Source organism: Trichosurus vulpecula, chromosome 6 (assembly GCF_011100635.1).
Source record: "Trichosurus vulpecula isolate mTriVul1 chromosome 6, mTriVul1.pri, whole genome shotgun sequence".
Lineage (NCBI taxonomy): Eukaryota > Metazoa > Chordata > Mammalia > Diprotodontia > Phalangeridae > Trichosurus > Trichosurus vulpecula.
The window spans coordinates 275,577,748-275,601,378 of NC_050578.1; the positions used below are offsets into that span (position 1 = coordinate 275,577,748).

Genomic DNA, 23,631 nt, shown 5'->3' on the forward strand with positions numbered 1-23,631 from the left:
GTGGCTAGGTCTCCGTGGCAACGCCTCAGCGCGTCCCAACCTCCCTCCCTCCGGGAGAATCCCCTCCTCCTTCCTTTCCAGCCCCGCGAGAGGGCAGGAACCGTCGGGCCCGGGCGGCTCCGGAAGCGCGCCCCGCCCTCGCCCCGCCCCCTCGCAGCCGCCAGTGGACCATCGGGTAATGACGTCACTTCCAGAGCCGAGGAACGAGCCCAGTGGCCGCGGCGCCGGCGCTTGCGTCACTTCCGGCGCGGTGTTTGTCAGGGGCGGCAACGGCGACATGGCTCTGAACGGAGCAGGTGGGACCGGGCCGGGCCGGGCCGAGGGTGGGCCCCGGGGAGGAGCGCAGGCCCAGGGCCGGGGGCCGCGGAGCCGGCCGGGGCGGGGGGAGCGCAGGGCGCCGGCGGGCCGGGCCTGCTCACCCGCCCCGGGGGCTCTGCGTCCACAGAGGCCGGCGAAGCGGACTGGGAGCCGCCCTCCGAGGCCGAGACCAAGGTGCTGCAGGCGCGACGCGAGCGGCAGGATCGCATCTCCCGCCTCATGGGCGACTACCTGCTGTGTGGCTACCGCATGCTGGGAGACACGTGCCAGGACTGCGGGGTGCGTGGCCGGGCCCGGGCCCCTCATTCGCTCGTGGGTGCCGCGGCGGGGGCGGGGCGGGGGAGGGCGGGAAGGACGGCGAGCGTGCTTAGTGTAAATACAGAGCACGAGGAAATTAGAAATTTGGAAGGGAAATTGGGGGGATCCCGCGGGCTTCCTTATAGGAGGTGACGTTAAGCTGAGCTTTGATCAAAGCTCTAGTGCTGCCTGCCGAGGCTTTGGGGAGCCCGGGCAAAGCTGGTGGCCAGAAGGTCCCACTTTCCCCTCTTTCTGCCTCGGTGTACCCCCTTCTCACCCCCGCCTCTTAGAATCCCCAGCTCCCTTCACAGCCCAGCCCTGGTGCTACCAGCTCAGCGCTCCGAGGTCCAGTGGAAGGGGAGCTGGGATCAGTTTCCACCTTAGCTACTTAGTATCTCTGTGGCGTTGGGTCACCTCTCCCCTCTCTGGGCCTCAGTTTCCTCATGTGTTGGAGAAGAGATGATGACTTCTTCATCCTCCCCTGGTTCTTAGTACTCTATCCCTGTAATATTTGTATGTTTATGTGTGTGTACCCTTTACCAGTCTTTTCTGGGAATCTGACGAGATACAACAATTGGGTCCAGGTGGTTGTCAGCAGATGTGGGGAGGGACCTTAGACTATTGCACACCAGAGCTGGGAGCTTCCTTAGAGTTAGGGGATCACGCTGTCACATTCGAGAGTTCATGGAGCACTAGGAGCAAACAGGCCTAGCGGGGGAAGAGGACTTCCCTAGGACCACACAGAGAGTGGTGGACCTATCTTTGACTTTCTTTCCAGACCATTTTACTCCAAGACAAACAGCGAAAAACTTACTGTGTAGCTTGTCAGGAGCTGAATTCAGATGTGGACAAAGATAACCCAGGTGAGGGGGTCCTGGGGATCCTTAGGGTGAGAGAAGGTCAGAGCCTCTGATGTGGGTATCCCAGAGATCGAGAAGATGCTATTTCTGGGTCAGGAAAGCTAAGGTGATCAAGGGGATGACTCATCAAGTCTGATTCTGGAGTACTGTAGGCAGGGCTGTTTCCTTTCCTATTGTGAGGGAGTCAAGGGGGCTGAGAAAAATGGGGTGATCAGCCCCAATCTGGGGGAGCAGCCCCATAGGGATAATGCTCTGTCAGTCTCCCCTGTGATGTCCTCTTCCTTTTAGCTCTGAATGCCCAGGCTGCTCTCTCCCAAGCCCGTGAACACCAGCTAGCATCCTCAGAGCTCCCCACTGCTTCTCGACCAGCCCCACAGCCCCCTGTCCCCCGGCCAGAGCACTGTGAGGGGGCAGCTGCTGGGCTCAGGGCTGCCCAGGGGCCTTCTTCTGCCTTGGCTCCCACAGCATCTCTGGCCCCAGATGTCCTGGCAGCATCACAGTCAGCTTTGCTTCAGAAACTCGCATGGGCCTCAGGGGAACTGGGCCCCAGCACCTCTTTGGAAGGAAGCATCCAGCTCTGCACTCTGATCCGGGTCTGTGCTGAAGCTCTGCAGGGTATCCGCCAGCTGCAACAGTGAGGGGGCCTGGGAAAGAAGGGCCCCAGGGTGTTGGACTTGTCTAGCGTATGGGTCCAGGATTTATTATGAATAGCTGCAAGAGAAAGGCACAGAAAACATCCTTGCCCTACTGTGTGGTTTGTTCCTTCTCCCTTCTGCCTCAATCCGCCTGTGTCCTGCCGAGCTGCAGCCTCCTTCCTCTGCCTCTCCAATCTGGATGGCGCAGCCTCTAGTGGAAAGGCCCTTTGGCTTGGAATCACAAGGCCTGTGGTTGGCTGCGTTCGAAGCTTTGCTCTTGTGTGACCAGTCATTTTGATTCTGGGCCTCAGTTACCTCACGGGTTAAATGACAGCTCAGATTTGATGATCTCTGGAGGTTCATCCCTGCCCAGAATCTTCTTTCCCATTGTCCCTTTCCTGTTGGAGGTATCCTGGCATACTTGTGCTGGTGTAGGAGATGAAGCAGGAGATGCCCCAGTGGTCTTTAAAGGAAGGGAGAGAAGCCAGGGGGAAACCAGCCCCTGCATGCCCTGGCCCTGTGTCTAACTTTCCTAGGCTTAGAGGGTACTGCTGTAGTGGATGAGGAAACAGACAGAGGGAGATTTTTGACTTGCTGGAGGTTACATAGCCAATGAAAAGGCAAATTGGGGGTAAGATCGAGGGGGAATCTAGGTGATGAAAACAAGATATAAATACTGCCCACCCTCCCCAAGAAAAGGGGCCAGCGTGTGAAAGCAGGCTCCAAGTTTGCACTACTGTGCCAATAGCCCTGGGGATGTGGGTCAGCAGGGCCCCAGATCGGGGTCCAAACTTGCCTTTGGAAAATGAAGGGGGAGCACGACGAACCTAAGGTGGGACAGGCCTCCAGGAACCATGGAGTCCAAATTCAGCCCAGAACAGGATGCCCACATTTTAATGGACGGGGCTCCTGGCTGGAGAGCCCGGTTAGCCCGCCCTCTCACGGTGCAGATGAGCTAAATGGCTCGGCGTGTGTTTTCAGCGTCCTGCAGACCCCTCAAGGGTCGGGCCCCTGGAAGACTTGGGTGAGGCAGCGCTTTGCAAAGATAAAACCCGAGCTGGCCAGGGTTAAGGGCGGGTACCCGTTTGTATCCGAAGCAGTGAGGGCACGAGGGGCTCTGCCGAGCCCCCCTCCATCCCGCCTCCCTCTGTGTCTCCTCCCACCTTAAAGGAGCGGTGTCCTTTTTCCCCTTCTCCCTGTTGGCCCTTCCTTAGGACCTTCCCAAGAAGATTGGAGCTTGGGTGAATTCCCCTCGTTCTTCCCTACCGCCCCACGCTTGCCCCCTGCCGCATCGCAGTACTGTGGGGAGTCCCTCGGACTGTCCGTTTTCCTTTTACGAGAGGCTCCGCCTCCTTGGCCGAGGGGAGGGGGCGCAGGGTGGGGCTTCTCCGGAGTCGAACAAAGCCGGCACTGAGTGGGGCAGCGGCGCCCGGGCCGGGGCCGGGGCCGGGCGGCCAGAGGAGAAGGAGGGCAAGTGGGGGCACATTTTCTCCCCGGCCCGGGGCCCTCCTCGTCGGCCCCCCGCGTCGCGCCCATGAACGGGTTGCCGGGGGGGCCTGCGCCCGCACCCGCGCCCTTGGGCTGCCCGCTGGAGGGGCTTCCGCCGCTGCCTCGGGGTCTCAGCGGCCTCCTCAACTCGAGCGGGGGCTCGTGGAGGGACCTGGAGCGCGTCTACAGCCAGCGGAACCGCATCCAAGACGAGCTGAGCCGGGCTGGCCGCGCCCCTGAGGGACCCTCGCAGCCCCCGCGCCGCCCCGCCAACCTGGACTCGGCGCTGGCAGTGCTGCGGAAGGAGATGGTGCGGGGCAGCCCGGGAAAGGGAGGATGGCGGGGGAAGGACTGGGATGATGGGAAAGCAGGATGGACGGCCGGGATGTGCTGGGATGGGGTGGTTGGGAGGGGGCGGGGTGGGAAGGGCCGGGATGGGGAGGCAGAATGGCCTAGGGTTGCTGTGATGGGGTGCAGGGATCGAGATGGCCCAAAAGAACTGCGGAGGGGAAACCAGGACGGCCTGGAGATAGGCATGATGTCCGGGGGAAGAAGAGGGCATCGCACCTGCTAGAATGCCCACTGGGGTCCTTCCTCCCCAGGTGGGCCTTCGCCAGCTTGACATGTCCCTGCTGTGCCAGCTCTGCTCCCTACACGAGTCCATCCAAGACTACAAGCACCTGTGCCAAGACATGAGCCTCTGCCAGGACATGTCCTCATCTCTGCACTCAGACAGCTCCTACCCTCCGGACACCGGCTTCTCTGATGATGAGGATGAGCCACCGGACTGCAGCCTGCCCCGGGACCCGCCCCCTCTCCGAGTCCCCCAAACTCACAATTCCCGGGACAAGTGGCTGCAGGACTCATTCAGTCTGTGAGGATGCCCAGTCCTGGTGCCCTCTGGAGGCCCATCGAGGCCAGGCTCCACCGGCGGAGCCAGGGCCTAACCTGTTCTGTCTCCCCTAACATAGTGCCTGGCAGGTACACACACACATACACACTCACACACTCTCTCTCTCTTTCTCTCTATCTCTCTCTCTCTCCCTCCCTCCCCCTGAGCCCTCTGATCTCTCACTGTGCTAGATACTGGGAATGGCTAGGGCCCAAAGGTGGGAGAAGCTGGTTTCTCTACTTTCTCTTTCAGTTGCCTCTCTCTCAGGAAAGATACTGACTTGCTGGAGATCCAGGCTCTGATTTATTTCCCACTCACTCCTAGCCCCAGCCATTGGTGGATTCACCCCATCCACCCCCATGCCCTTCTCCTCTGCTGCCCTTCAAGGGCTCCCAGGTAAGCTCAGCTCTTCTAAGGCCCCTCACTTGGGCAAGGGAAGAAGCATCTGAGGGACCTTCATTCTTGGCACCTCAGACAGACCCCAAGAGCCTCTCCTGCCACCAACAGTCAGCTCGGCTTGGGATCCAAAAGGAAGCTAGCTGGCTCTGCTGTGGGGGCAAATAGCAGAACAGCACCATAACCCATTTAATGCTGCTCTGCTGGGAGTAGCATCCAGCAAGCTGTGGGATCATATATAGTGCTGGCTTGGCTATTGGGCAAGACCTGCCCCTCCCCTGCACCCAAGGTCGGCCTTGCTCCCCACCTGGTAATGGGGAAGGTTGGGGCTCAGGACTATACCCAATATTTAACATGGTGGGGCCTCAGCCCTGGGACCCTGCAAAGAAATAAATGGCTCTTGTCTCTGCTCAGTTCTCGTCTTCTGTAAGCTAGGAATGGGAAGAGGTCTGTCGGGACAATGGGGATGAACTGTAGTATATCCTTCTACCAGCAGGTGGGGCTGGAGGAGCACAGCAGGGTGGGGGCTCTCAAGTTGCTTATGACTAGCGGTGTGTGCTACTTGCCAGGCCTGTGTGTGCAAAGCCTTGGCCTGGGAGTCTGGAGGGCTGGGCTCAGATCCCTGTTCTGCCCCTAACGGGATGGTGGGAGCCAAGAAGACCTTTCCCCTCCCTAGGCCCCCCATTTCCTCTAATGTAAAAACGAGTGCCTTCTGGCTAAATTTGACCCCATCTGGAGCTAAGGGGGATGGGGGTGGGGAGGAAGGGGAAGGAACCGTCCATCTTGAGGAGAGAAACTTTCCACCCAGTCTGGGGGTGGAGTTGAAGCTTTAGCTGGGGCTCCTGCTGGGGCAGGAAATGAGAAGGCTACACTCCCAGACCCATCTTTGGGGATGTTCCCCTGGGGAGGAAGGGAGGGAGGAAGGAACCAGCTGAGGGGGCCTTTTTCCCCACCCTATCCCCATCCAAGAAAGGACAGCTAGATTGCCAAGCTGCAGAGGGACCTTGGGGGAAGCCCAGCTCGCTGAGAAGAGGGCAGAACTATGCACTTATGGGAGGGGAGGGGGATGGGGAGTGAGAAGCTTGCCGATACTTAAAATAATACATTCCAAACTCCTTTCTCATTCTGGTCCCTCGTCAAACATTACAGCTCATGAAGTTTCCGAGTTCTCAGAAGTCTGCACAGTTCAACAGTCCCACAGCTGAGCCACACCCAGCTTGGGAACCTCCCCCCTCCCCACACACACACACCAAGAAACAGTGCTGAAGCCCAGCTAGATTTGCCACAAACATTACTGCCCCCCACCCCCACCCCCCAAGTCTTTACACAAACACCACCGGTGACAGAGCTCAGCATTGGCTCTCCAAGCAGATCAAATTAACTCGGGTGAATAGAATAGAGACTGACCAGCAATAACAACTGACATCTTTATATACTCTTTTCTTTAGGCCTTCTGTGGTAGGTTCCAAGGGTAGCAGGGTCCCCATTTTACAGACGAGAAAACTGAGTCTTTAGGGAGATTAATTAACTTGCCCAAGCTCACACACCAAGTGAGTGTCAGAAGCAGGGTTTGATCTCACTACTATCTCACCTCTCTCGGTCTGGATTCTCTTTGGCCAACATGTTACTGTACTCATTCTATGTGTGCAGGGAGCAGGTACCCAATCCATCCATCCCTTCCTCCTCTCCTTAGGGTGTCCACATCATTCTACACTTCCACCTCCTCCCCATCCCCCAGGATAGGGATGGGGATCCTGCCTGAGATTTCCCTTGTAGGGAATTCCCATCTGAGGAAACTCCCTTCACTGATGCAGGTAGGCACCTTCCATGCAACTCTTCCAGTAAGAGATTGCTTGTTCCCTTAGCTCACCAAAAGCTGCAGTCACTTGCCCAGGGCCATCCAAGCAGTAAGTGGCAGAGGCCAGAACCCAGGTTGTTGGCTCTAGGGCAATCTAGCCACTAGACCAGACTTGAACCTCTCAAGGCCACCTGAGCAGTGGGAGATTCACACAAAGTGCCAATCCACAGGAAGCCTACGGGGTGATTCACAGGTGTGACAACCAGCCAAGCACACCCACTTTTCTGCAGACCTCTCCCCTCTTCACAGACACGCAGTCCCTCCCGACTCAGTTCCAGCACAGGATGCCATCCTGTACCCCAGGCACGTCCTAACAACCTCTGGCAAAATGGACAGAAATGACACCGAGCGCAGCTTGCCCTCCAGAATCGCACACGCTCAGCGCCCTCGGTCAACCCCTCCTGCTGGTCTCACTCGGCACTGGGCAGACCCCAGGCAGTCAGTCCCCTCCCGAGCCCACCTCCCAGCGCAGGCAGAGCCCCTTAGGGGTCCCATGACCCCCACTTCGGGGAAGCCCGTACCTGGGCCCGCGCCCACGAGGGAACGAGGGAGCGCACTGGCCACCTCTGACAGCCTGCACCCCCTCCCAGGCCCGGCTACCCGCCTGCCCGCCTGCCCGCCTGCCCGCCCGCAGAATTTACACCACACCTCCCGGCCTCTCCCCTCCTTCTCCTCCTCAGCCTCCCAGGCTTCCAGGTCCCAGGGCCAGGCTCCCCCTCCCCCCCCCCCCCGCCCTGCCCCACCCCCTTCCCCGCCCTCCTTCCGTGGAGGGGGGGGTGCGGCTCCAGGAAACCGGCGCCCAGTCCGCTCACTCCGAGTGTCCCTCAGCTACCCTGGCGCGCGCCCCCAACCCAGCCAGGCGCTCCCAAACTTGAGTCAGAGCAGAGCTCGGTCCGGACTTCGTCCCAGCTGCCCAAGACTAGACTGGACGGGACGGGATCGGACGGGACTAGACCCGACCGAAGCGTACACTCAGGACTGAGACCCAGGACTGTCGGGCCGCGGACTTTGAGACACCAGCCCCTGAGGGGTGAGGGGCAGAGAGTGACCAGGCGCATCCACTCACCCAGCCCGGCCTATGGTACCCGGGATGGAGCCCCGGGGCCCGGTGCGGGCTGCTGACAACTGCGTCTGAGGGGAGGGAGTCAGGGAGGGGGAGAGGCCATGACCTCGGTGTGGAAGCGGCTCCAGCGCGTGGGTAAACGCGCCGCCAAGTTCCATTTCGTGGCGTGTTATCAGGAGCTGGTGGTGGAGTGCACCAAGAAATGGTGAGTGAGGGTATTGAGTGCATGTGTGAGCAGTGTGGTCGGGAGGGACCCACTCCTGCCTTGCCCCTACACACGCACCCCGTGCCCCCTCCCCAGGCTGGCACTGCCCCCTCTCTCTCTGCCCTCACTTTATGTCCCATGCTTCAGCCCCTGGATGCCCTCACTCTGTGCCCTCTCCCCAAGCTAGCCCTTCTCCCCTTCCCCTCCTTAGTGTGTGTGGGGGAGGGGAGAGGGCCCATCCTTACAGCTCAGGGGTCTGTCAGTCAGGGTTAGGTCCTCATAAATGGGGTTCAAAGGAGAGGAAACAGGCTTGAGGAAGGGGACATTTGAAGGGAGGTCCTTATGGAGAACAGGGCTATTCAGTCTAGCATGTGCCCAGCTGCCTTCCAGATGAGGGGAGACAGGGGTTGGCAACTCTGGCCTGCTCTTGCTCCTCAGAACAAGGGCATGGGGGGAGGTGAAAACCCCCAGAACTCCGCAGAACTCTACCTCACTTCTTAAGCCATGCCCCAGCCCTCTGACTTCTTCCTATCATTTTGGCCACAGAAATCCAGCCATCTCTCCGTCCTTTCCTTTGATAGGAATGAGGATTGGTTCAGGGTGCGGCTAGGAAGCAGGAATGGCAAATCTCTGGGGGTCTGGGCTGAAGGGGGGTTGCTGGGTAGCCAAGAATTAAGATCAGAGGAAGGGACGGAGAGCTCCTTTCCCAGCTCTTTCCCCAGGCAGAGAAGGAGCAGAAATGGGGCAAAGATGCCTGGCAGGGCAGGGAGCCATGAGGCTGTGAGATTTCTCTGAAATGCCCTTAAAAGGGGAAACTGAGACCATAGGGAGGTGGGGGAAGAGGAGGAGACCATAAGCTTAAAGGGGACTGGAGAGAGTTTTAGAGGAGGAGGAGGAGGAGGCGGAGGGAAGTGAAGAGCTTTGAACCCCGGGGGGGGGGGGGGGGGACAGAAGCGGAAAAAGGAACCAGCAGCCCAGAGTAAGGGGAAAGGCCCTGAGGAAAGGAGGAGAGAAGGAAGAACAAGAGGGCCAGAGCTCCAAGGGGAAGGGAGCGGGGCAGGGCTCCCATGAGCAGGCCTCAGCCTGCCTCAAGATCCCCTGTGCCATCTCTCTGACTGGGGCCCTCTCATCCTGTGGTCTGGGTGCCCCAGCCCAAAGCAGGGCCAGGTGGCTTCCTGGCAGCCAGCGCCCTCCAGCTGCTTCTTGTCCCCTCGTCATACCCTAAATATACCCTAGGCAGCCCGGGTGTCAGCTTCCCCACCGGAGCCAGGATTAAGGCTGCAGCTGCCGGTACCCTCTCTTCCCATCCTGCCCCTCCATAGGGCTAAAATTAGGCTCTGGAGTACAAGGGGCCTAGGAGGGTGTTGGGTGGGGGGCAGTGCAGGCAGGGCAGAGGAGAGCTAACTCACAAGAGAGACTTGCTCCTTGCTGGCCTGAGAATGTCCCCATCCCCACCACGTAATGACTGTAATTCTGGCTGAGTCACTTCTTCTCTGAACCTCGGTTTTGTGCAGGGATACTGGGAGTATGGTGGAACTGATGCTGAGCAAGGGGCCAGGCCAAGGGCAGAGCGGCCCTGGGGCTGGGCAGAGCCCTGCGTGGGTCTGAGATGTTAGTCCGGATTATTGACTCAGGAGGCATCGGGGCCCTCCTGGAGCAGAGCTTAGGGGTGTCACTTGTCTGTTCCTACCCTGGGGAACCAGCCTAGAGGTCAAAGGATCAGAGGATGTCTGAGCTAGAAGGAACTGTGATCTCAAGTGGCTGATGAGGAAACCGAGGCCACAAGAAGGGCGGAGATTCCTCCAGAGTCACGCAGGCAGGACTTGGACAGAGGCTCCAGACCTTTCTGAGTTTGGGTCTTGCTCTTATCACTGTATGCTCCATATCCACTGTAATACCCCCTACAGGCCATTCTAACACCTGCCTAAGGGTGTGTGCGGAGATGGAGAGTCAGCTAGGGACTGGAGGGGGGAAGAGGCAGGGCTTTGTCGGGTGGTAGCAAAGCCTGCCAGCCTCGGGCTGGGTAAAGAAGCTGAGAGCCCTGCTGGGTGGGCTGAAAGGCAGAGAGAATGGCACCTGCTTGTATCAGCTGGCTGGTCCCTTCGCCCATTCCTGCTTGGCGGTGCCCCAGCCTGAGTCAGCCCAGCTCCACCCTTCAAGGGCCAACAACCACTGCCCCAGCCCTCTCACCTGCCCCCAGCTGAACTTGCCAAACAGAGGCTGCTTCCCTTTGAGAAGCCTTTTCTCTTCTCCCAGAGATGATGGGCATCTAACTTTTCTGCTGCTGAGTTAGGTTCAAAGACCTCCCTCCTCAGTCTGAGGCCCCCCACCTTCTAGCTTTGTCTCATTTTACCCCCCTCCACACACTCGATGTTCTTGCCAAACTGCTCTCCCACACACACATGCCCCCAATTTTCCCACCTCTCTGTGTTTGCTCAGGCTGTGCCTACCTCTCCATCTTTACTGAATCCTTAACAACTCAAATGTCACCTCCTCCTTCCCTGATTCTTGCCCCACCCCCACCTTATAATGCCACAAAGGCAGGGACTGTTTCTTGTCCAAACCTGGCCTCTCCTCTGCGCCCTGAGCACAGTAGGCACCAAGTTTGTAAAATGGAGGAATGTAAGGGGTCAGGACAGAGAATTCTCTTTCCTTCTCTCCTGCAACCAAAGTAGGGAGTCACTTCCCTCTTCTCCAGGAAGAGCCCCTTCCTGGGCTGTTTCTGTGCCATAGTGAGTGGGGCATGAAGCTGAGCAGAATATGAGAAAGGCTAGGCCCAGGCCATCCTTCTCTCTTCTTCTGCCTGTCCCTGTGTGCTGTGGGCTTCTCTCTGGGCCCCAACCTGGTTCCTGCCTCTGTCTGTGGCTGTCTGTGTATCTGCCTGCCTGTCCTCTGCCAGTTCTCTCACTTCCACCCCCTTCTCTTTCTACACTTTGCCCTACTGCCCCCAAGCTCCACCCTACCCTAGGGCCTCCACCCTACAACTGTGCCCCGAGATAAGGGAACCAGCTGCCTGATCCTTCCCTCTTATGATGGTTGGAGGGTGAGCAGGGCATGGGGGGCAGCCCCACCAAGCTTCCTCCCTTTCTCTTTGCTTGGTCCATGCCCACAGGCAGCCAGACAAGCTGGTGGTGGTTTGGACTCGGAGGAACCGACGCATCTGCTCCAAGGTAAGGCTCCCAAGACCCAGGGGTAAACCAGGCTTCCCATTTCTAGATGAGTCTGCATTGCTTCATGGTGCTTGGGTGGGAGACCTGAGAGTTGGAGGGAGAGGCAGGGTTAGGGAGGGAGATCAGAGCTACTCTGGGGGCTCAGAAATCTTTCCACAGGCCCACAGCTGGCAGCCCGGGATCCAGAACCCTTACCGGGGCATGGTGGTGTGGATGGTTCCAGAGAATGTGGATATCTCTGTGACACTGTATCGGGTGAGCCCCCAGCCCTGCGCCCACTCACCCCAGGCATCTAGGCCGGCAGTAATATGGGACCCCAATAGGAGATGGTCAAGGATCTGACACAGCCCTGATGGGGGCATCCAGGAGGCAACAGTGATCCTGACTGAGCTCAACAAGGATTTATGAAGCACTTACTGTATACAGAGCCCTGAGTTGTGATAAGACACAGAACCAGGCTGAATAGGCTCAGCGTCCAGTGGACAAAAAGAATTCTGATTCTTTTTTGGGATTCAGATCTCTGATTTCTGCAGGATAGGAAATTCCCTGCACCAATTAAGGAAGAAAGGGAGGGAGGAAGAGAGGGAAGGAGAAAAGGAGAGAGGGAAAGAGGGAAGGAGTGAGGGAGGGAGAGAGGGAAGGAGAAAGGAAGGGAGGGAGGAAGAAAGGGAGGGAAGGAGGACTTATTAAGTGTCTTAAATTCCTCTTAATCAAATCCCTTCTATGTGCAGGGGGCGGGGCGGTGGGGGGGGGGGGCTGTGCAAAGCACTTTACAAATATGATTTCATTTGCTATCCAAGTCTTTGCCCTTTCATCTTAGATAGATTTGCCCTGCATCACCCCTCCCATGGCAGACAGGATTAGAACCCAAGTCTTCATGACTCCAGAGCTGCCCACTGAGCCTCTCTGCTTCTCATCATTGCCATCACTGACTGTTCCCATTGAACAATTCCATTTTACAAAATCTTTGACCCCAATAGTAACAATCATGATAATGGCTCTAGGATTTTATGGATTCTAAAGCACTTAATTACCTCCCAACCATCCCGGGAGATAAGTGTGTGGGGACTATTTTCCTCATTTGACAGAAAGGGACACTGAGGCGCAGAGCCCTTAGAGCCGGTATCACACACCCCCTGGTCTTGAGCCAGAATGGGACCGCTCTCCTCTTTAAATGTTTCCTTTTGTTTTTCCAAAAATCATTTCCTTTGACCTGTCACCCATCTCCCAGCCCTGAACCCTATCTTCTAACAAAAAATTTTTTTTTTGCAAAAGAATCAATCCCAGTGCCCTCATCTGAGAGTCTACAAAATATTCCGCGCCCGTAGTCCCCCACCTCTGTACGGGGGGAGGCAAGCTTGTTCCATCTCGAGGTCCCCAGAATGGAGACTGGTCATTGACAGTAGCCTAGATTCTTCAAACTGAAGTGCCACTCGGTATTGTGAGGAGTGTGCCACATGGCACTCTTCCCTCTATCTCTGTCTCTTCCTGAGCCCTCAGCTCAGCTCCCTCCCGCTCACCCAGAGCCCAAAGCCCCTGGTCCCTTCCCTACCTCCTCTTTCACTGCTCCTGGCCCCTTATTCTGGCTCCTAACCACCCGCAGGACCCCCACGTGGAGCAGTATGAGGCCAAGGAATGGACGTTCGTCATCGAGAATGTGAGTGGAAGAATCTGGAGTTTGTTGGTTTTTATGTTACTGTATTTATAGCATATCATTCAATCCAGCTCCCCCAAATTAGCTGGCTGCTGTGTGTGAGATGCATTACTGGGTGCTGAGGAGTCCCTGCCCTCAGGGAGCTTCTGTTCTACTAGGTTACTAAACAGCCAAGTTCATAGATTTGGAGTCGAGATGGACCTCAGAGACCATCTGGCCCAACCCTCATTTTACCGAAGGGGAGACTGAGGCAGGAAGGTGAAGTGACTTACAGAGGACGCTGGTTGTCCTCATGGCCGCAGAGCCAGAAGAGCCCTCACAGAGTATTTGTCCCCTGTTCATTTTCAGATGAAGGAAATGAGGCCCACAGGGGCCCTGTGACTTGCTCAAGGTCATGCAGCTAGTCCCCGAATGCAGATCCTGCCGTCAGGGAGCTGGTCACCATGTTTCCCGGACCCCCTCCTCTGGTGTCCATCACGTCTGGCCAGGGGGTGGGGGGAGGCTTGGTCAGCTGGCACCAGCTCTCACTCATCCCGCCAAGCTGGATGGGTCCATAAGGGTCCAGACACACTGGACTGTGACCTTGTAACCAGCTTCGGTCGGTCTTTGGATCACTTTTCAGAGGAGGTAAACGGTGATGTGGGAGCTCCGATGATCTCACTCAGGTGTGGGTAGGCCCGTCTCTGATGTCAAGTCCATCCCTTCTCTCCCAGGAGTCCAAGGGGCAGCGCAAGGTGCTGGCCACTGCAGATGTGGACCTGTCCCGCTACGCAGGGCCTGTCCCGTCCCAGGTACCCCTTCGGTTGAAATTAAAGCCGAAATCGGTGAAAGTACTGAATGCGGAGCTGAGCCTGACCCTGTCCGGGGTCTTGGTCAGGGAAGGCCGAGCCACGTGAGTGCCTTTCCCATGGTCTCCATTCCCTTCCCACCTCGCTTCAATGCATTCAATTCAGCAGGAATTATTAAACGCCCGCTACGTGCCAGGCCCTGGGGGTACAAAAACAAAAATGAACCGAAATGCCCTCAGCGAGCTTCCGTTCTAGTGGGGAGACAATCCTACACAATATGTGCAATCCCAGCGGAGCGTTAACAATCGGGGACCCTCGGGAAAGCCGCCCCCTCCCCCTCATGCGGATGACAGTATTTAAGTGGAACCTGGAAACGCCCACGGGGCACAGGGCGTAGCCTATGCCAAGGCACGTGGAAGGTAGCTGGCACGTGGGCCTGTTTTTGACAGCGTGAGAGTGGGGGAAGGGAAGGTGTGATGACCGGTTTCTGGCCCTCAGGGATGATGACATGCAGAGTCTGGCCAGCCTGATGAGTGTGAAGCCCAGCGATGTGGGGAACCTGGAGGATTTTGCTGAGAGTGACGAAGAAGATGCCGTGGGACAGGGGGCCCCTGAGGCCCGGGCCAGGCTGGCCCAGCCAGGTGGGGTCTGGGAGAGGGCCCGAGTCCGAGTGGGGGCTGAGCTGCTCCTTCTAGCCTTATGGGATCCCTTGGCACAAGGAGCCGTGCTGGGACCTTATGGACCCTCCAGGCCACTCTGGGCCCGGCTCTTCACCCTTTGGGCTGGCCTGGTCCTTCTTTCCCACTCTTTCACTGCTGTCTCTGTCTTGGTTTCTACTCTGCTCTCTCTCTTGGTGTCTCCTCCATCTCTGTAGGTCGGGCTGCAGCCCTGAGGTCAGGGCATTTCCCAGGTATGACCTCAGCTCTCTCTTTGGGGTGGAGGGGCTGGTCTCCTGAGCTGCTCTCATGATCCGACCCCCTGTGCCACCCACAGATCCATCCCGGGAGCTGAACACTGTGTGTGAGGAGGATGAAGGAGGGCGGTCTGGCTCTGGGGCCATCTCCAGGAAGGGAGGTGAGGCCGGGTGGGTGCCCCCCACCCCCAGCTCCAGGAAGCTGGGGCCCTGCTTGCGTGCAGGTGGCTGGGGGGCTGAGCTGCCTTCCTCATTCCGACCCTTCCTTTGGCAGCGGCAGCCTCTGCCCACCCTGCTGTCCTGGCCCAACCTGGCCAGGCTCCGCTGGAGGAGGGTGGCGTTAAGGAGCCTAGCCCAGCCGCTGTAAGTGCCCCTGCCCCTGCCCCTGCGCCCCCTCTCAGGGCTTCCCGGGGCCAGGGGCACAGGGGGCATCGAGGCCTGCCGAGCCTGGGGGGCCAGCCCAGGGATGAGACGGAAGCAGCCGGGGGAAGGATGGGCACTGAGGCCCAGCCGCTCCAGGGACCCGCTTGGGAGATGAGGTGAGGGCTCTGAAGAGAAAATGGTCAACGTCAGAGAAGGGAGCAGGATGGCCACGTGGTGGGAGGGCATGGGGTGATAACGAGGCTCCTTGCTCATAAGCTTCGGTCCCTTTGGACCTGGAAGGGATCCTGAGGCCATGAATCCAACCTGCCCATTTAACAGACGAGCCCAGGGGCTCAGAGTGGGTCCTCTCTGCCTCTCACCCAGGCTCCTTCTCCACCCCCTCCCCCTCTTGCTACGCTACTCTGACCCTTCCAGGAAGTGCAGTTCACCCAGATCACTTCCCTCTTAGCTGGGCTTTGGTGCCAGCCCCCTCTCTAGGCTCTCTTGCCCCTCCTTCTCTGCCCCTCCCTGCTTCCTTCTCTGTGTCTCAACTGGTTTCAAGTGGGAAGTTCTGGGCCCTGGGGTGGGGGGAGGCTGATTTCAGGGTGGGCCTGAAGGGCCAGACCCTCCCCCCATACAGACTCTGAAACTTTGTTCCATCCTGTCTCCCCCAGGTCCCCATGGCAACCCCTCAAGGATTCTCCCATCCCAGCCCCCCGGCTCAGGAGAGTGGCCACTGCCCCCCTGTACCCAGCCCCTCCAACCAACAATGAGGAAGCCCCAGGGGACCCCCCAGGGGAGCAGGCAGGGCTCATAGGAGAGGGAGCCCATCAGCTAGAGCTCGGAGCAGGGAAGAGAGACCAAGGGAGCAACCAAACCAAGGATACTCCCCAGAAGGGAGGAGGAGGAGAAGAGGAAGGAGTGCCCCCCCAGGAGGGTGGAGGGGCCTGGGAGAGGGACAGAACTGGGCAGGCAGCTGTGAGTGCTGAGAACCAGGAGATGGGGCGAGGAGTAGGGGAGGTCCAGAGCCAAGGGCTGAGGGCTGGGGAGGGGGCTGAAGCCAGAGAGGAGGAAGAGGAGGCTGGGAGGGGGCCAGAGGCCAGAGGGGGAGCACTGGAGGAGGCAGCAGAGAAGTCTGGGAGGGGGCCCCAGGCCAGAGGGCCAGAGGCCAAGGAGGCAGCAGACGCCACAGAGGAGGCTGGGAGGGGGCCAAAGGCCCCCACAGGGGCCCAGAGGGAGGGCCCTTATGAGGTCCCCCATGAAGCAACTTCAGGCCAAGAAATTAGGAGGCTGGAGGTTAGGGAAGCAGAGGAGCAAGTAAACAAGCCTAGAGTCCAGGCTCCTGGCCCTGCAGAACCCCAAAGGCCTGGCCAGCATCGTCCAGCTCAGAATGAGAGCCCCGAGGTCCCCAATCTTGTCCATGGAACTGGGCCTGGGGTTGAGGTAGGAGCTACCAGGGACCCTGAGGAGCTTCCCGTGGGCATAGCTTCAGGACAGGAGGACAGTGGGAGAGCAGAGGAGAGGGGCCAAGAGGGGACAGGGGCTCTGGGGGGCCCTACCACGGGAGCTGAAGGCACCATGGCCCAGGTGAGCAAGAGTGGCGCTCATCCAGGAAGCAGGGACAGATGGGTGCATGGGGCCGGGGCCGGGCTAACAGGGACTCTGAGGGGCCAGGAGGAGATTGGGGTCGCAGTAGTGGGGAGTCCCAGAACAGGGCCTGAGGTGGTGGGGATTAAGGAAGCGGGGGCTGGGACGAGGGAGGCAGAATTCTGGATATTGGGGAATAGGGAGATAGGAGCGGAGAGACTGAGGACGAAGGAGACACAATCTGGGGTGTCAGAGACCAAAGAGACAGAGATTGGGGTTCAGGCATTTGAGATAGTGGGTGCTAAGGCTTTAGAAATTGGGGTGCTGGTGACTGAGGAGACAAGGGCAGAGATTTTGGCACCTGGTACATTGGGGGCTGAGGAGATGGAAGCTGGGGTCCTGGGGACTAAGGAGACAGAATCTGGGGTACTGGGGGCAAACAAGACAGAATCTGGGGTATTGGGGGAGAACGAGACAGAATCTGGAGTACTGGGGGCGAATGAGACAGAATCTGGGGTGTCGGGGGAGAACAAGACAGAATCTGAGGTACTAGGGATGAATGAGACAGAGTCTGGGGTGCTGGGGGCTAAGGAGACAGAATCTGGGGTGTTGGGGGAGAACAAGACAGAATCTGAGGTACTAGGGATGAATGAGACAGAGTCTGGGGTGCTGGGGGCTAAGGAGACAGAATCTGGGGTACTGGGGGCAAACGAGGCAGAATCTGGGGTACTGGGGATGAAGGAGACAGAATCTGGGGTACTGAAGGCAAATGAGAAAAAATCTGGGGTGTTGGGGGAGAACGAGACAGAATCTGGAGTACTGGGGGCAAATGAGACAGAATCTGGGGTGTTGGGGGAGAACGAGGCAGAATCTGAGGTACTAGGGATGAATGAGACAGAATCTGGGGTGCTGGAGGCAAATGAGACAGAATCTGGGGTGCTGGGGACAAAGGAGATAGAATCTGGGGTGCTGGGGGTGAACGAGACAGAATCTGGGGTACTGGGGGCAAATGAGACAGAATCTGGGGTGCTGGGGGCTAAGGAGACAGAATCTGGGGTGCTGGAGGCAAATGAGACAGAATCTGGGGTTCTGGGGACAAAGGAGATAGAATCTGGGGTGCTGGGGGTGAATGAGACAGAATCTGGGGTACTAGGGATGAATGAGACAGAGTCTGGGGTGCTGGGGGCTAAGGAAACAGAATCTGGGGTGCTGGGGACAAAAGAGATAGAATCTGGGGTGCTGGGGGTGAATGAGACAGAATCTGGGGTACTAGGGATGAATGAGACAGAATCTGGGGTGCTGGAGGCAAATGAGACAGAATCTGGGGTGCTGGGGACAAAGGAGATAGAATCTGGGGTGCTGGGGGTGAACGAGACAGAATCTGGGGTACTAGGGATGAATGAGACAGAGTCTGGGGTGCTGGGGGCTAAGGAGACAGAATCTGGGGTGCTGGGGGTGAACGAGACAGAATCTGGGGTACTAGGGATGAACGAGACAGAGTCTGGGGTACTAGGGATGAACGAGACAGAGTCTGGGGTGCTGGGGGCAAATGAGGCAGAATCTGGGGTACTAGGGATGAATGAGACAGAGTCTGGGGTGCTGGGGGCTAAGGAGATAGAATCTGGGGTGCTGGGGGTGAACGAGACAGAATCTGGGGTACTAGGGATGAACGAGACAGAGTCTGGGGTGCTGGGGGCAAATGAGGCAGAATCTGGGGTACTAGGGATGAATGAGACAGAGTCTGGGGTGCTGGGGGCTAAGGAGATAGAATCTGGGGTGCTGGGGGTGAACGAGACAGAATCTGGGGTGCTAGGGATGAATGAGACAGAGTCTGGGGTGCTGGGGGCAAATGAGACAGAATCTGGGGTGCTGGGGACAAAGGAGATAGAATCTGGGGTGCTGGGGGTGAACGAGACAGAATCTGGGGTACTAGGGATGAACGAGACAGAGTCTGGGGTGCTGGGGGCAAATGAGGCAGAATCTGGGGTACTAGGGATGAATGAGACAGAGTCTGGGGTGCTGGGGGCTAAGGAGATAGAATCTGGGGTGCTGGGGGTGAACGAGACAGAATCTGGGGTGCTAGGGATGAATGAGACAGAGTCTGGGGTGCTGGGGGCAAATGAGACAGAATCTGGGGTGCTGGGGACAAAGGAGATAGAATCTGGGGTACTGGGGGTGAACGAGACAGAATCTGGGGTACTAGGGATGAATGAGACAGAGTCGGGGGTGCTGGAGGCAAATGAGACAGAATCTGGGGTGCTGGGGACAAAAGAGATAGAATCTGGGGTGCTGGGGGTGAATGAGACAGAATCTGGGGTACTAGGGATGAATGAGACAGAATCTGGGGTGCTGGAGGCAAATGAGACAGAATCTGGGGTGCTGGGGACAAAGGAGATAGAATCTGGGGTGCTGGGGGTGAACGAGACAGAATCTGGGGTACTAGGGATGAATGAGACAGAGTCTGGGGTGCTGGGGGCTAAGGAGACAGAATCTGGGGTACTGGTGGTGAACGAGACAGAATCTGGGGTACTAGGGATGAATGAGACAGAGTCTGGGGTGCTGGGGGCAAATGAGGCAGAATCTGGGGTACTAGGGGTGAATGAGACAGAGTCTGGGGTGCTGGGAGCAAATGAGACAGAATCTGGGGTATCAAAGGCCCAGGAGACAGAAATTGAAATTGAGGCACTTGATCTAGTGAGGATTAAGGCTATAGAAACTGGAATATTGGGGACTGAGGAGACAGGAGCTGGGCTGCTGGAGAATGAGGAAACAGCTGGGATATTGGGGACCAAGAAGGCAGAACCTGGTGGATTAGAAAATGAAGAGATAGGAACTGAGATATTGGCACTTGAGATGCTGGAGACCACAGACACATGTGAGATATTGGGCAGTGGAGAGGCAGGGGCTGGGATCTTGGGGTTGGAGGAGATATTGGGGACGGAGGAGACAGAGGCTAGGATTTTGATGTCTAGAAAGGCGGCATCAGCTGGGCCAGTGACTGGGTGGGCACTCTTGGGTTCGGGGGAGGAGTCAGAAGCAGAGCCAGAATCTGAGGGGTCTATCCAGGAGCCAAGTCCAGCCCGAGCAGGTGGGGGGGCTGGGGAAGAAGCCCCCATGGCCACAGCCACCAGCTACCCTTGGGTGGCCCCAGCTTCAGTGCAGGAGGAGGGGGAGGCCCGGGGCTCCCCTGCCTTCTCTACACCAACACCCCCCAGCCAAGAATGGCCTGAAGAAGACAGGAGGCCTCAGGGCTGGGGGGGAGGCCCGGAGCCTCCCCTGGGCACCAAGGTAGGGACAGTGGCCCCCATGAGCCCTCCTGGCCTGCTGCTTTTTCACTAACCCCCCAAGATCAGGATGTTTGGGGCAAAAGCTGAGCTAACTGGAGAGAATGACTCATGCATGGACGGGATGGGAGAAGAGGTGCAGGCCACCTCTGGCATGTTGCCCCTTCCTCCAGGTCTGAGCTTGCCTGAGAAGCAGGGAAGCAAAGGGTCTCCTTCAGGCTTCGAGGTCTTACCTCTGCCCCTCTTGGTCCTCCCCAGTGTGGACCAGCATGGCATGGATGGGGAGCCTGGCACCTTGACACTGGGTGGCCTTCTGGGTACGGGCTGCTGGTGGCCTTTGCCACTGACTGGGGAGTGGGTCCAGCCTCTTGGGTCAGCTTCCCTGATGCCTTTAGGCCTAGCACATCTGTGCTGGTGACTGAGGGCCCGGTGCTTGGCACCAGTAAAGGATGGGAGGTTCCTTTTGTTGTCCCTGCCCTGGGAGAAAACGATGATCCGCAGAGGTCAGTGGCAGGTCTTCCGTGTAGGTCCTGGACAAGTAGGCTGCCAGGAGCTCCAGGGCTGGGGTCAGTTGGCAGGAGACCTGTTCCCAGGTGGTGCCAATGCTGAGCTTTCTTCTATGTGGTGGGTTGGGAGGTCCTGAACCAGGAGCTGGACCTGCAGACCAGTACCCTGGCCACTCCCGGTCTCCAGCCCTCAGGCGGCTTCTTCTCTCTCTCCCTCCTCACTCTCAGGTCAGCTCCAGCCAGTCCCTGCTTGAGTGGTGCCAGGAGGTCACAGCGGGTTACCCAGGTGTCCGTGTTACCAACTTCACCACGTCATGGCGCAATGGGCTGGCTTTCTGTGCCATCCTGCACTATTTCCATCCAGACAAGATGTGAGAGGCCGGGCACCCAGAAGGGCAGGAAGGCAGGCTTGGGTGGAGAGAATGTTGGCAAGCAGGGAGGGGAACTTGCTTGAATCCTGGCTCAAACGCCCACTGGCCTTGTGATCATGAGCACATGCCATCTCCCTCTGGGCCTCAGTTTCCTCATCTGTAAAATGGAGTTAGACATCTTTGCCCTTTCCACAGTGTCTCTCAGAGGGGTGACATGGGGAAGGCGCTTCGTGGGCCATAAGTGATTCTGTCCTTGTGCTGGGGGTGGAGAGGGCAGAGGGTGGGGGAGAGCAGGTAGGCCAGGCAGCCTGCCCCTGACCTCTCTAACTCTGAGCTTGGCTTTCTGGCCCTGCAGTGACTTTGGAGCCTTGGACCCCCAGAATATCAAACAGAACAACAAACAGGTGTGTATGATGGGGGAGGGGAGCTCAGGTGGATGAGCCAGGGGTGGGGGGCAGTATTGTCCAGTGAAGAGAGCCCTGGATTAAGAGCCAGAGGACCTGGGTTCAAATCCTTCCTCAGCCACTTGCTACCAGGCTGATTGTGGACAAATCCCTTCACGTGCCAAGGTCTCATCTCTTCACCTCTAAAATGAGGGAGGTGGGCTGTATTAGAGCAGGACTCCTGTGGCCATCCAGCTCACCCTGCCTCCTTCTGCAGATGGCCCAGGGAGAGCCCTTGCCTAGGGTCAGAGCCCAGGGCCTTTCTTCCAAATCCGACACTCTCCCTACTGTTCTGCTGCAGCTCCTCATCCTGAGGACAGCGTGTTGGTATCTAGGCAGAGAGCGTGGTGTTTCTGCTAGGGGAGTTCCTGTGGGCCCAGAAATCCCCTGGGTGGTGGTTTGGAGAAAAAATCCCCACCTCCGGTCACTGGGAAGTTTGGGGACTGTTGTTGGAGACAGGGCAAGAGCTCCCCTGGTGGCGGCCAGTAGGCTCAGTCTGGTCCTGCTTACTGCCCACGCCCTTCGCTCCCCCAGGCTTTCGATGGCTTTGCAGCCCTGGGTGTCTCGAGGCTTCTGGAGCCTGCAGATATGGTGCTCTTGGCCGTCCCCGACAAACTGATCGTGATGACCTACCTGTGTCAGATCCGGGACTTCTGCACGGGCCAGGAACTGCAGCTGGTACAAGTAGAGGGCGGAGGCCGGGGCAGCACCTACAGGGTGGGCGGCCCTGAGCCTGAGCTGCCCGAGGCCCTGGGCTCCAGCCACCTGGCCCAGCGCCTTCGAGAGCGTGGCGGGGACGTGGCAGGGGCTGCCCCCACCAGGGAAGTCAGAGGCGAAGCTGGAATCCTGGCTGGCGGGGATGAGACAGATGGCAGAGATGATGCCAACTCAGGTCCCTCGAAGGATCCTGCGAAAGCTGCTGGGAGGCAGCTGAAGGAAGAGGAGGGTAAGGCCAGCCTTCACATTGAGAGCCCAGGGGCTGGAGCAACCACAAAGAGCTCAGGACAGGAGTCTAATGGGGACACAAAGGAGTCCAGGATGGGGGCCCCTCTTGCCCTAAAGGATGCTGAAATGGATGCCACCAAGGCCAAGAAGGATGCTGGGAGCCAGGAAGCCAGCAGCTTGGAGGATGCCAGAGCCAGGCCTGAAGGCCCCGTGGTCAGGACCAGGACGCCATCCCCAGCTGACGGGTTGATGAATGGGACAGGGCCTGGTGCAGTCAGACTAAGGCGACCCTCGCTGAATGGGGAGGCTGGCATGGGGCCCATCCCCCCTCCTCGGGCCCATGGCTCCTTCTCCCACATTCGGGATGCTGACTTGCTGAAGAAGAGGCGCTCAAGGCTTCGGAGCAGCTCTTCCTTCTCTGTGGATGACGCTGACTCAGGGGTCCCGGGGCCCTCGGTGAGTTGGGCTGGGAAGGGGCAAGTTTCACAGAGAGGGTGGGAAATGAAGCCCAGTAATTCATCTATGTATGTATATGTGTGTGTGTGTGTGTCTGTGTCTGTGTCTGTCTGTGTGTCTGTGTGTGTTTGTGTGTGTAGCTATCTGTTTATATATATGGACATACAGACGTGCCACTAGACCATGGTTCACTTAGGGTCACAGCTGGAAGGCACTTGGAGACCACCTAGTCCAGCCCATTTTACAGGTGATAAATGAGGCCTAGACAATTTAAGCGACGCAGGTTGTATAATTAGGGGTTTGAACCCAGGACTTATGATTTTAGAGTCAATGCTCTCTTGCCAGCCCCACACAATTTCCATGCCCATTGTCCAAGATCATCACAATAGCCCTGAGGGGCAAGCAGAGCGCAAGTATCCTTATTTATCAGGTGAAAAAAACTGCGAGTTCAAGGTCACGAATAGCTAAGTGATGTAGTCAGGATTCAAATCTAGGTTTTCTAATTCCTTTAATTAATTAATTTTTCCACCATCCTTCACATCCAGTAATGGGATGGGGTGCATGTGGCTGATAGGATAGTGACAACCTACCTGGTGGGGGTTCTTCCATTATCTCTTCCTTCACATTCACCCGAGGGAGTGGCCCTCGAGAAGGTGGGAGATGCTGAGAACCAATGAAAGATGAGAAATGAGAAGCTCGTGGGGAGCAGGCTACCACGGACTTCTCAAATCAGACTTTGAAAGCCTGGCAGAGCCAGAGCTCCCGGACTGTTGGAGAGGACCAGTGTCTTAGTGGACAGCAGGCTCAGTGTGGGTCTGCCGTGAGACAGGCAACCAGAATATGGAGAGGGACGGAGCTCCCAGGAGGAGGGAGGCCATAGACAATATGTAGACAAGGGGCCTGCCTGGTTCTGTTTGTCCCCCAAGGGCAGGACCAGGAATGAAGAATGGCATGAACATCCATCCTGGTGATTCTAGAACCATCTTAGAAAGGATCGGCTGCCCAGGGAGAGAGTGAGCACTGCCTCACTGGAGGTATTCAAGGAGAGGTGTTCATTCAGGATGTTGCAGAGGGATTCTGGTTCAGGGACAGGGACATCCCTTCCTACTTGGGGGCCCTGTGATTTGGTGAGGAGGATG

At 57.8% G+C, this 23,631-nt stretch overlaps 3 protein-coding genes across 6 annotated transcripts in view; all 3 read left to right on the plus strand.

Moving 5' to 3' along the window:
• The first annotated feature begins 210 nt into the window (after positions 1-210).
• ZNRD2 (zinc ribbon domain containing 2) lies at positions 211-2,213 on the plus strand. Its single transcript, XM_036765689.1, has 4 exons — positions 211-296; positions 446-597; positions 1,394-1,478; positions 1,764-2,213. Exons 1-4 carry the CDS (start codon positions 278-280, stop codon positions 2,111-2,113), a joined length of 606 nt encoding a protein of 201 aa, XP_036621584.1. The 5' UTR covers positions 211-277; the 3' UTR covers positions 2,114-2,213.
• Positions 2,214-3,489: 1,276 nt separating this feature from the next.
• On the plus strand, positions 3,490-5,299 carry FAM89B (family with sequence similarity 89 member B). The gene is made up of 2 exons (XM_036765690.1): positions 3,490-3,908; positions 4,201-5,299. Exons 1-2 carry the CDS (start codon positions 3,645-3,647, stop codon positions 4,474-4,476), a joined length of 540 nt encoding a protein of 179 aa, XP_036621585.1. The 5' UTR covers positions 3,490-3,644; the 3' UTR covers positions 4,477-5,299.
• Positions 5,300-7,532: 2,233 nt separating this feature from the next.
• The window catches only part of EHBP1L1 (EH domain binding protein 1 like 1), a 33,569-nt gene continuing 17,470 nt past the window's right edge, over positions 7,533-23,631 (plus strand). For 2 of the 4 annotated variants that reach the window (XM_036763552.1, XM_036763553.1), the window contains exons 1-4: positions 17,538-19,775; positions 20,506-20,648; positions 21,004-21,052; positions 21,626-22,492. In XM_036763552.1, coding sequence (XP_036619447.1) covers positions 17,643-19,775; positions 20,506-20,648; positions 21,004-21,052; positions 21,626-22,492 — 3,192 coding nt within the window. In that variant the 5' untranslated portion in view covers positions 17,538-17,642. Of the gene's footprint in view, positions 8,013-11,124; positions 11,183-11,341; positions 11,438-12,785; positions 12,840-13,549; positions 13,729-14,122; positions 14,266-14,498; positions 14,535-14,617; positions 14,699-14,811; positions 14,901-17,537; positions 19,776-20,505; positions 20,649-21,003; positions 21,053-21,625; positions 22,493-23,631 lie in introns of those variants that run through there. The other 2 variants (XM_036763554.1, XM_036763555.1) reach the window with 2 other exon arrangements.

Coding starts and splice junctions, on each gene's coding strand:
- ZNRD2 (XM_036765689.1), top strand. Junction 598..1,393: donor ACACGTGCCAGGACTGCGGG/GTGCGTGGCCGG, acceptor CTTTCTTTCCAG/ACCATTTTACTCCAAGACAA. Junction 1,479..1,763: donor TGTGGACAAAGATAACCCAG/GTGAGGGGGTCC, acceptor TCTTCCTTTTAG/CTCTGAATGCCCAGGCTGCT.
- FAM89B (XM_036765690.1), top strand. CDS start 3,645: ATGAACGGGTTGCCGGGGGGGCCTGCGCCCGCACCCGCGCCCTTGGGC. Junction 3,909..4,200: donor CAGTGCTGCGGAAGGAGATG/GTGCGGGGCAGC, acceptor CTTCCTCCCCAG/GTGGGCCTTCGCCAGCTTGA.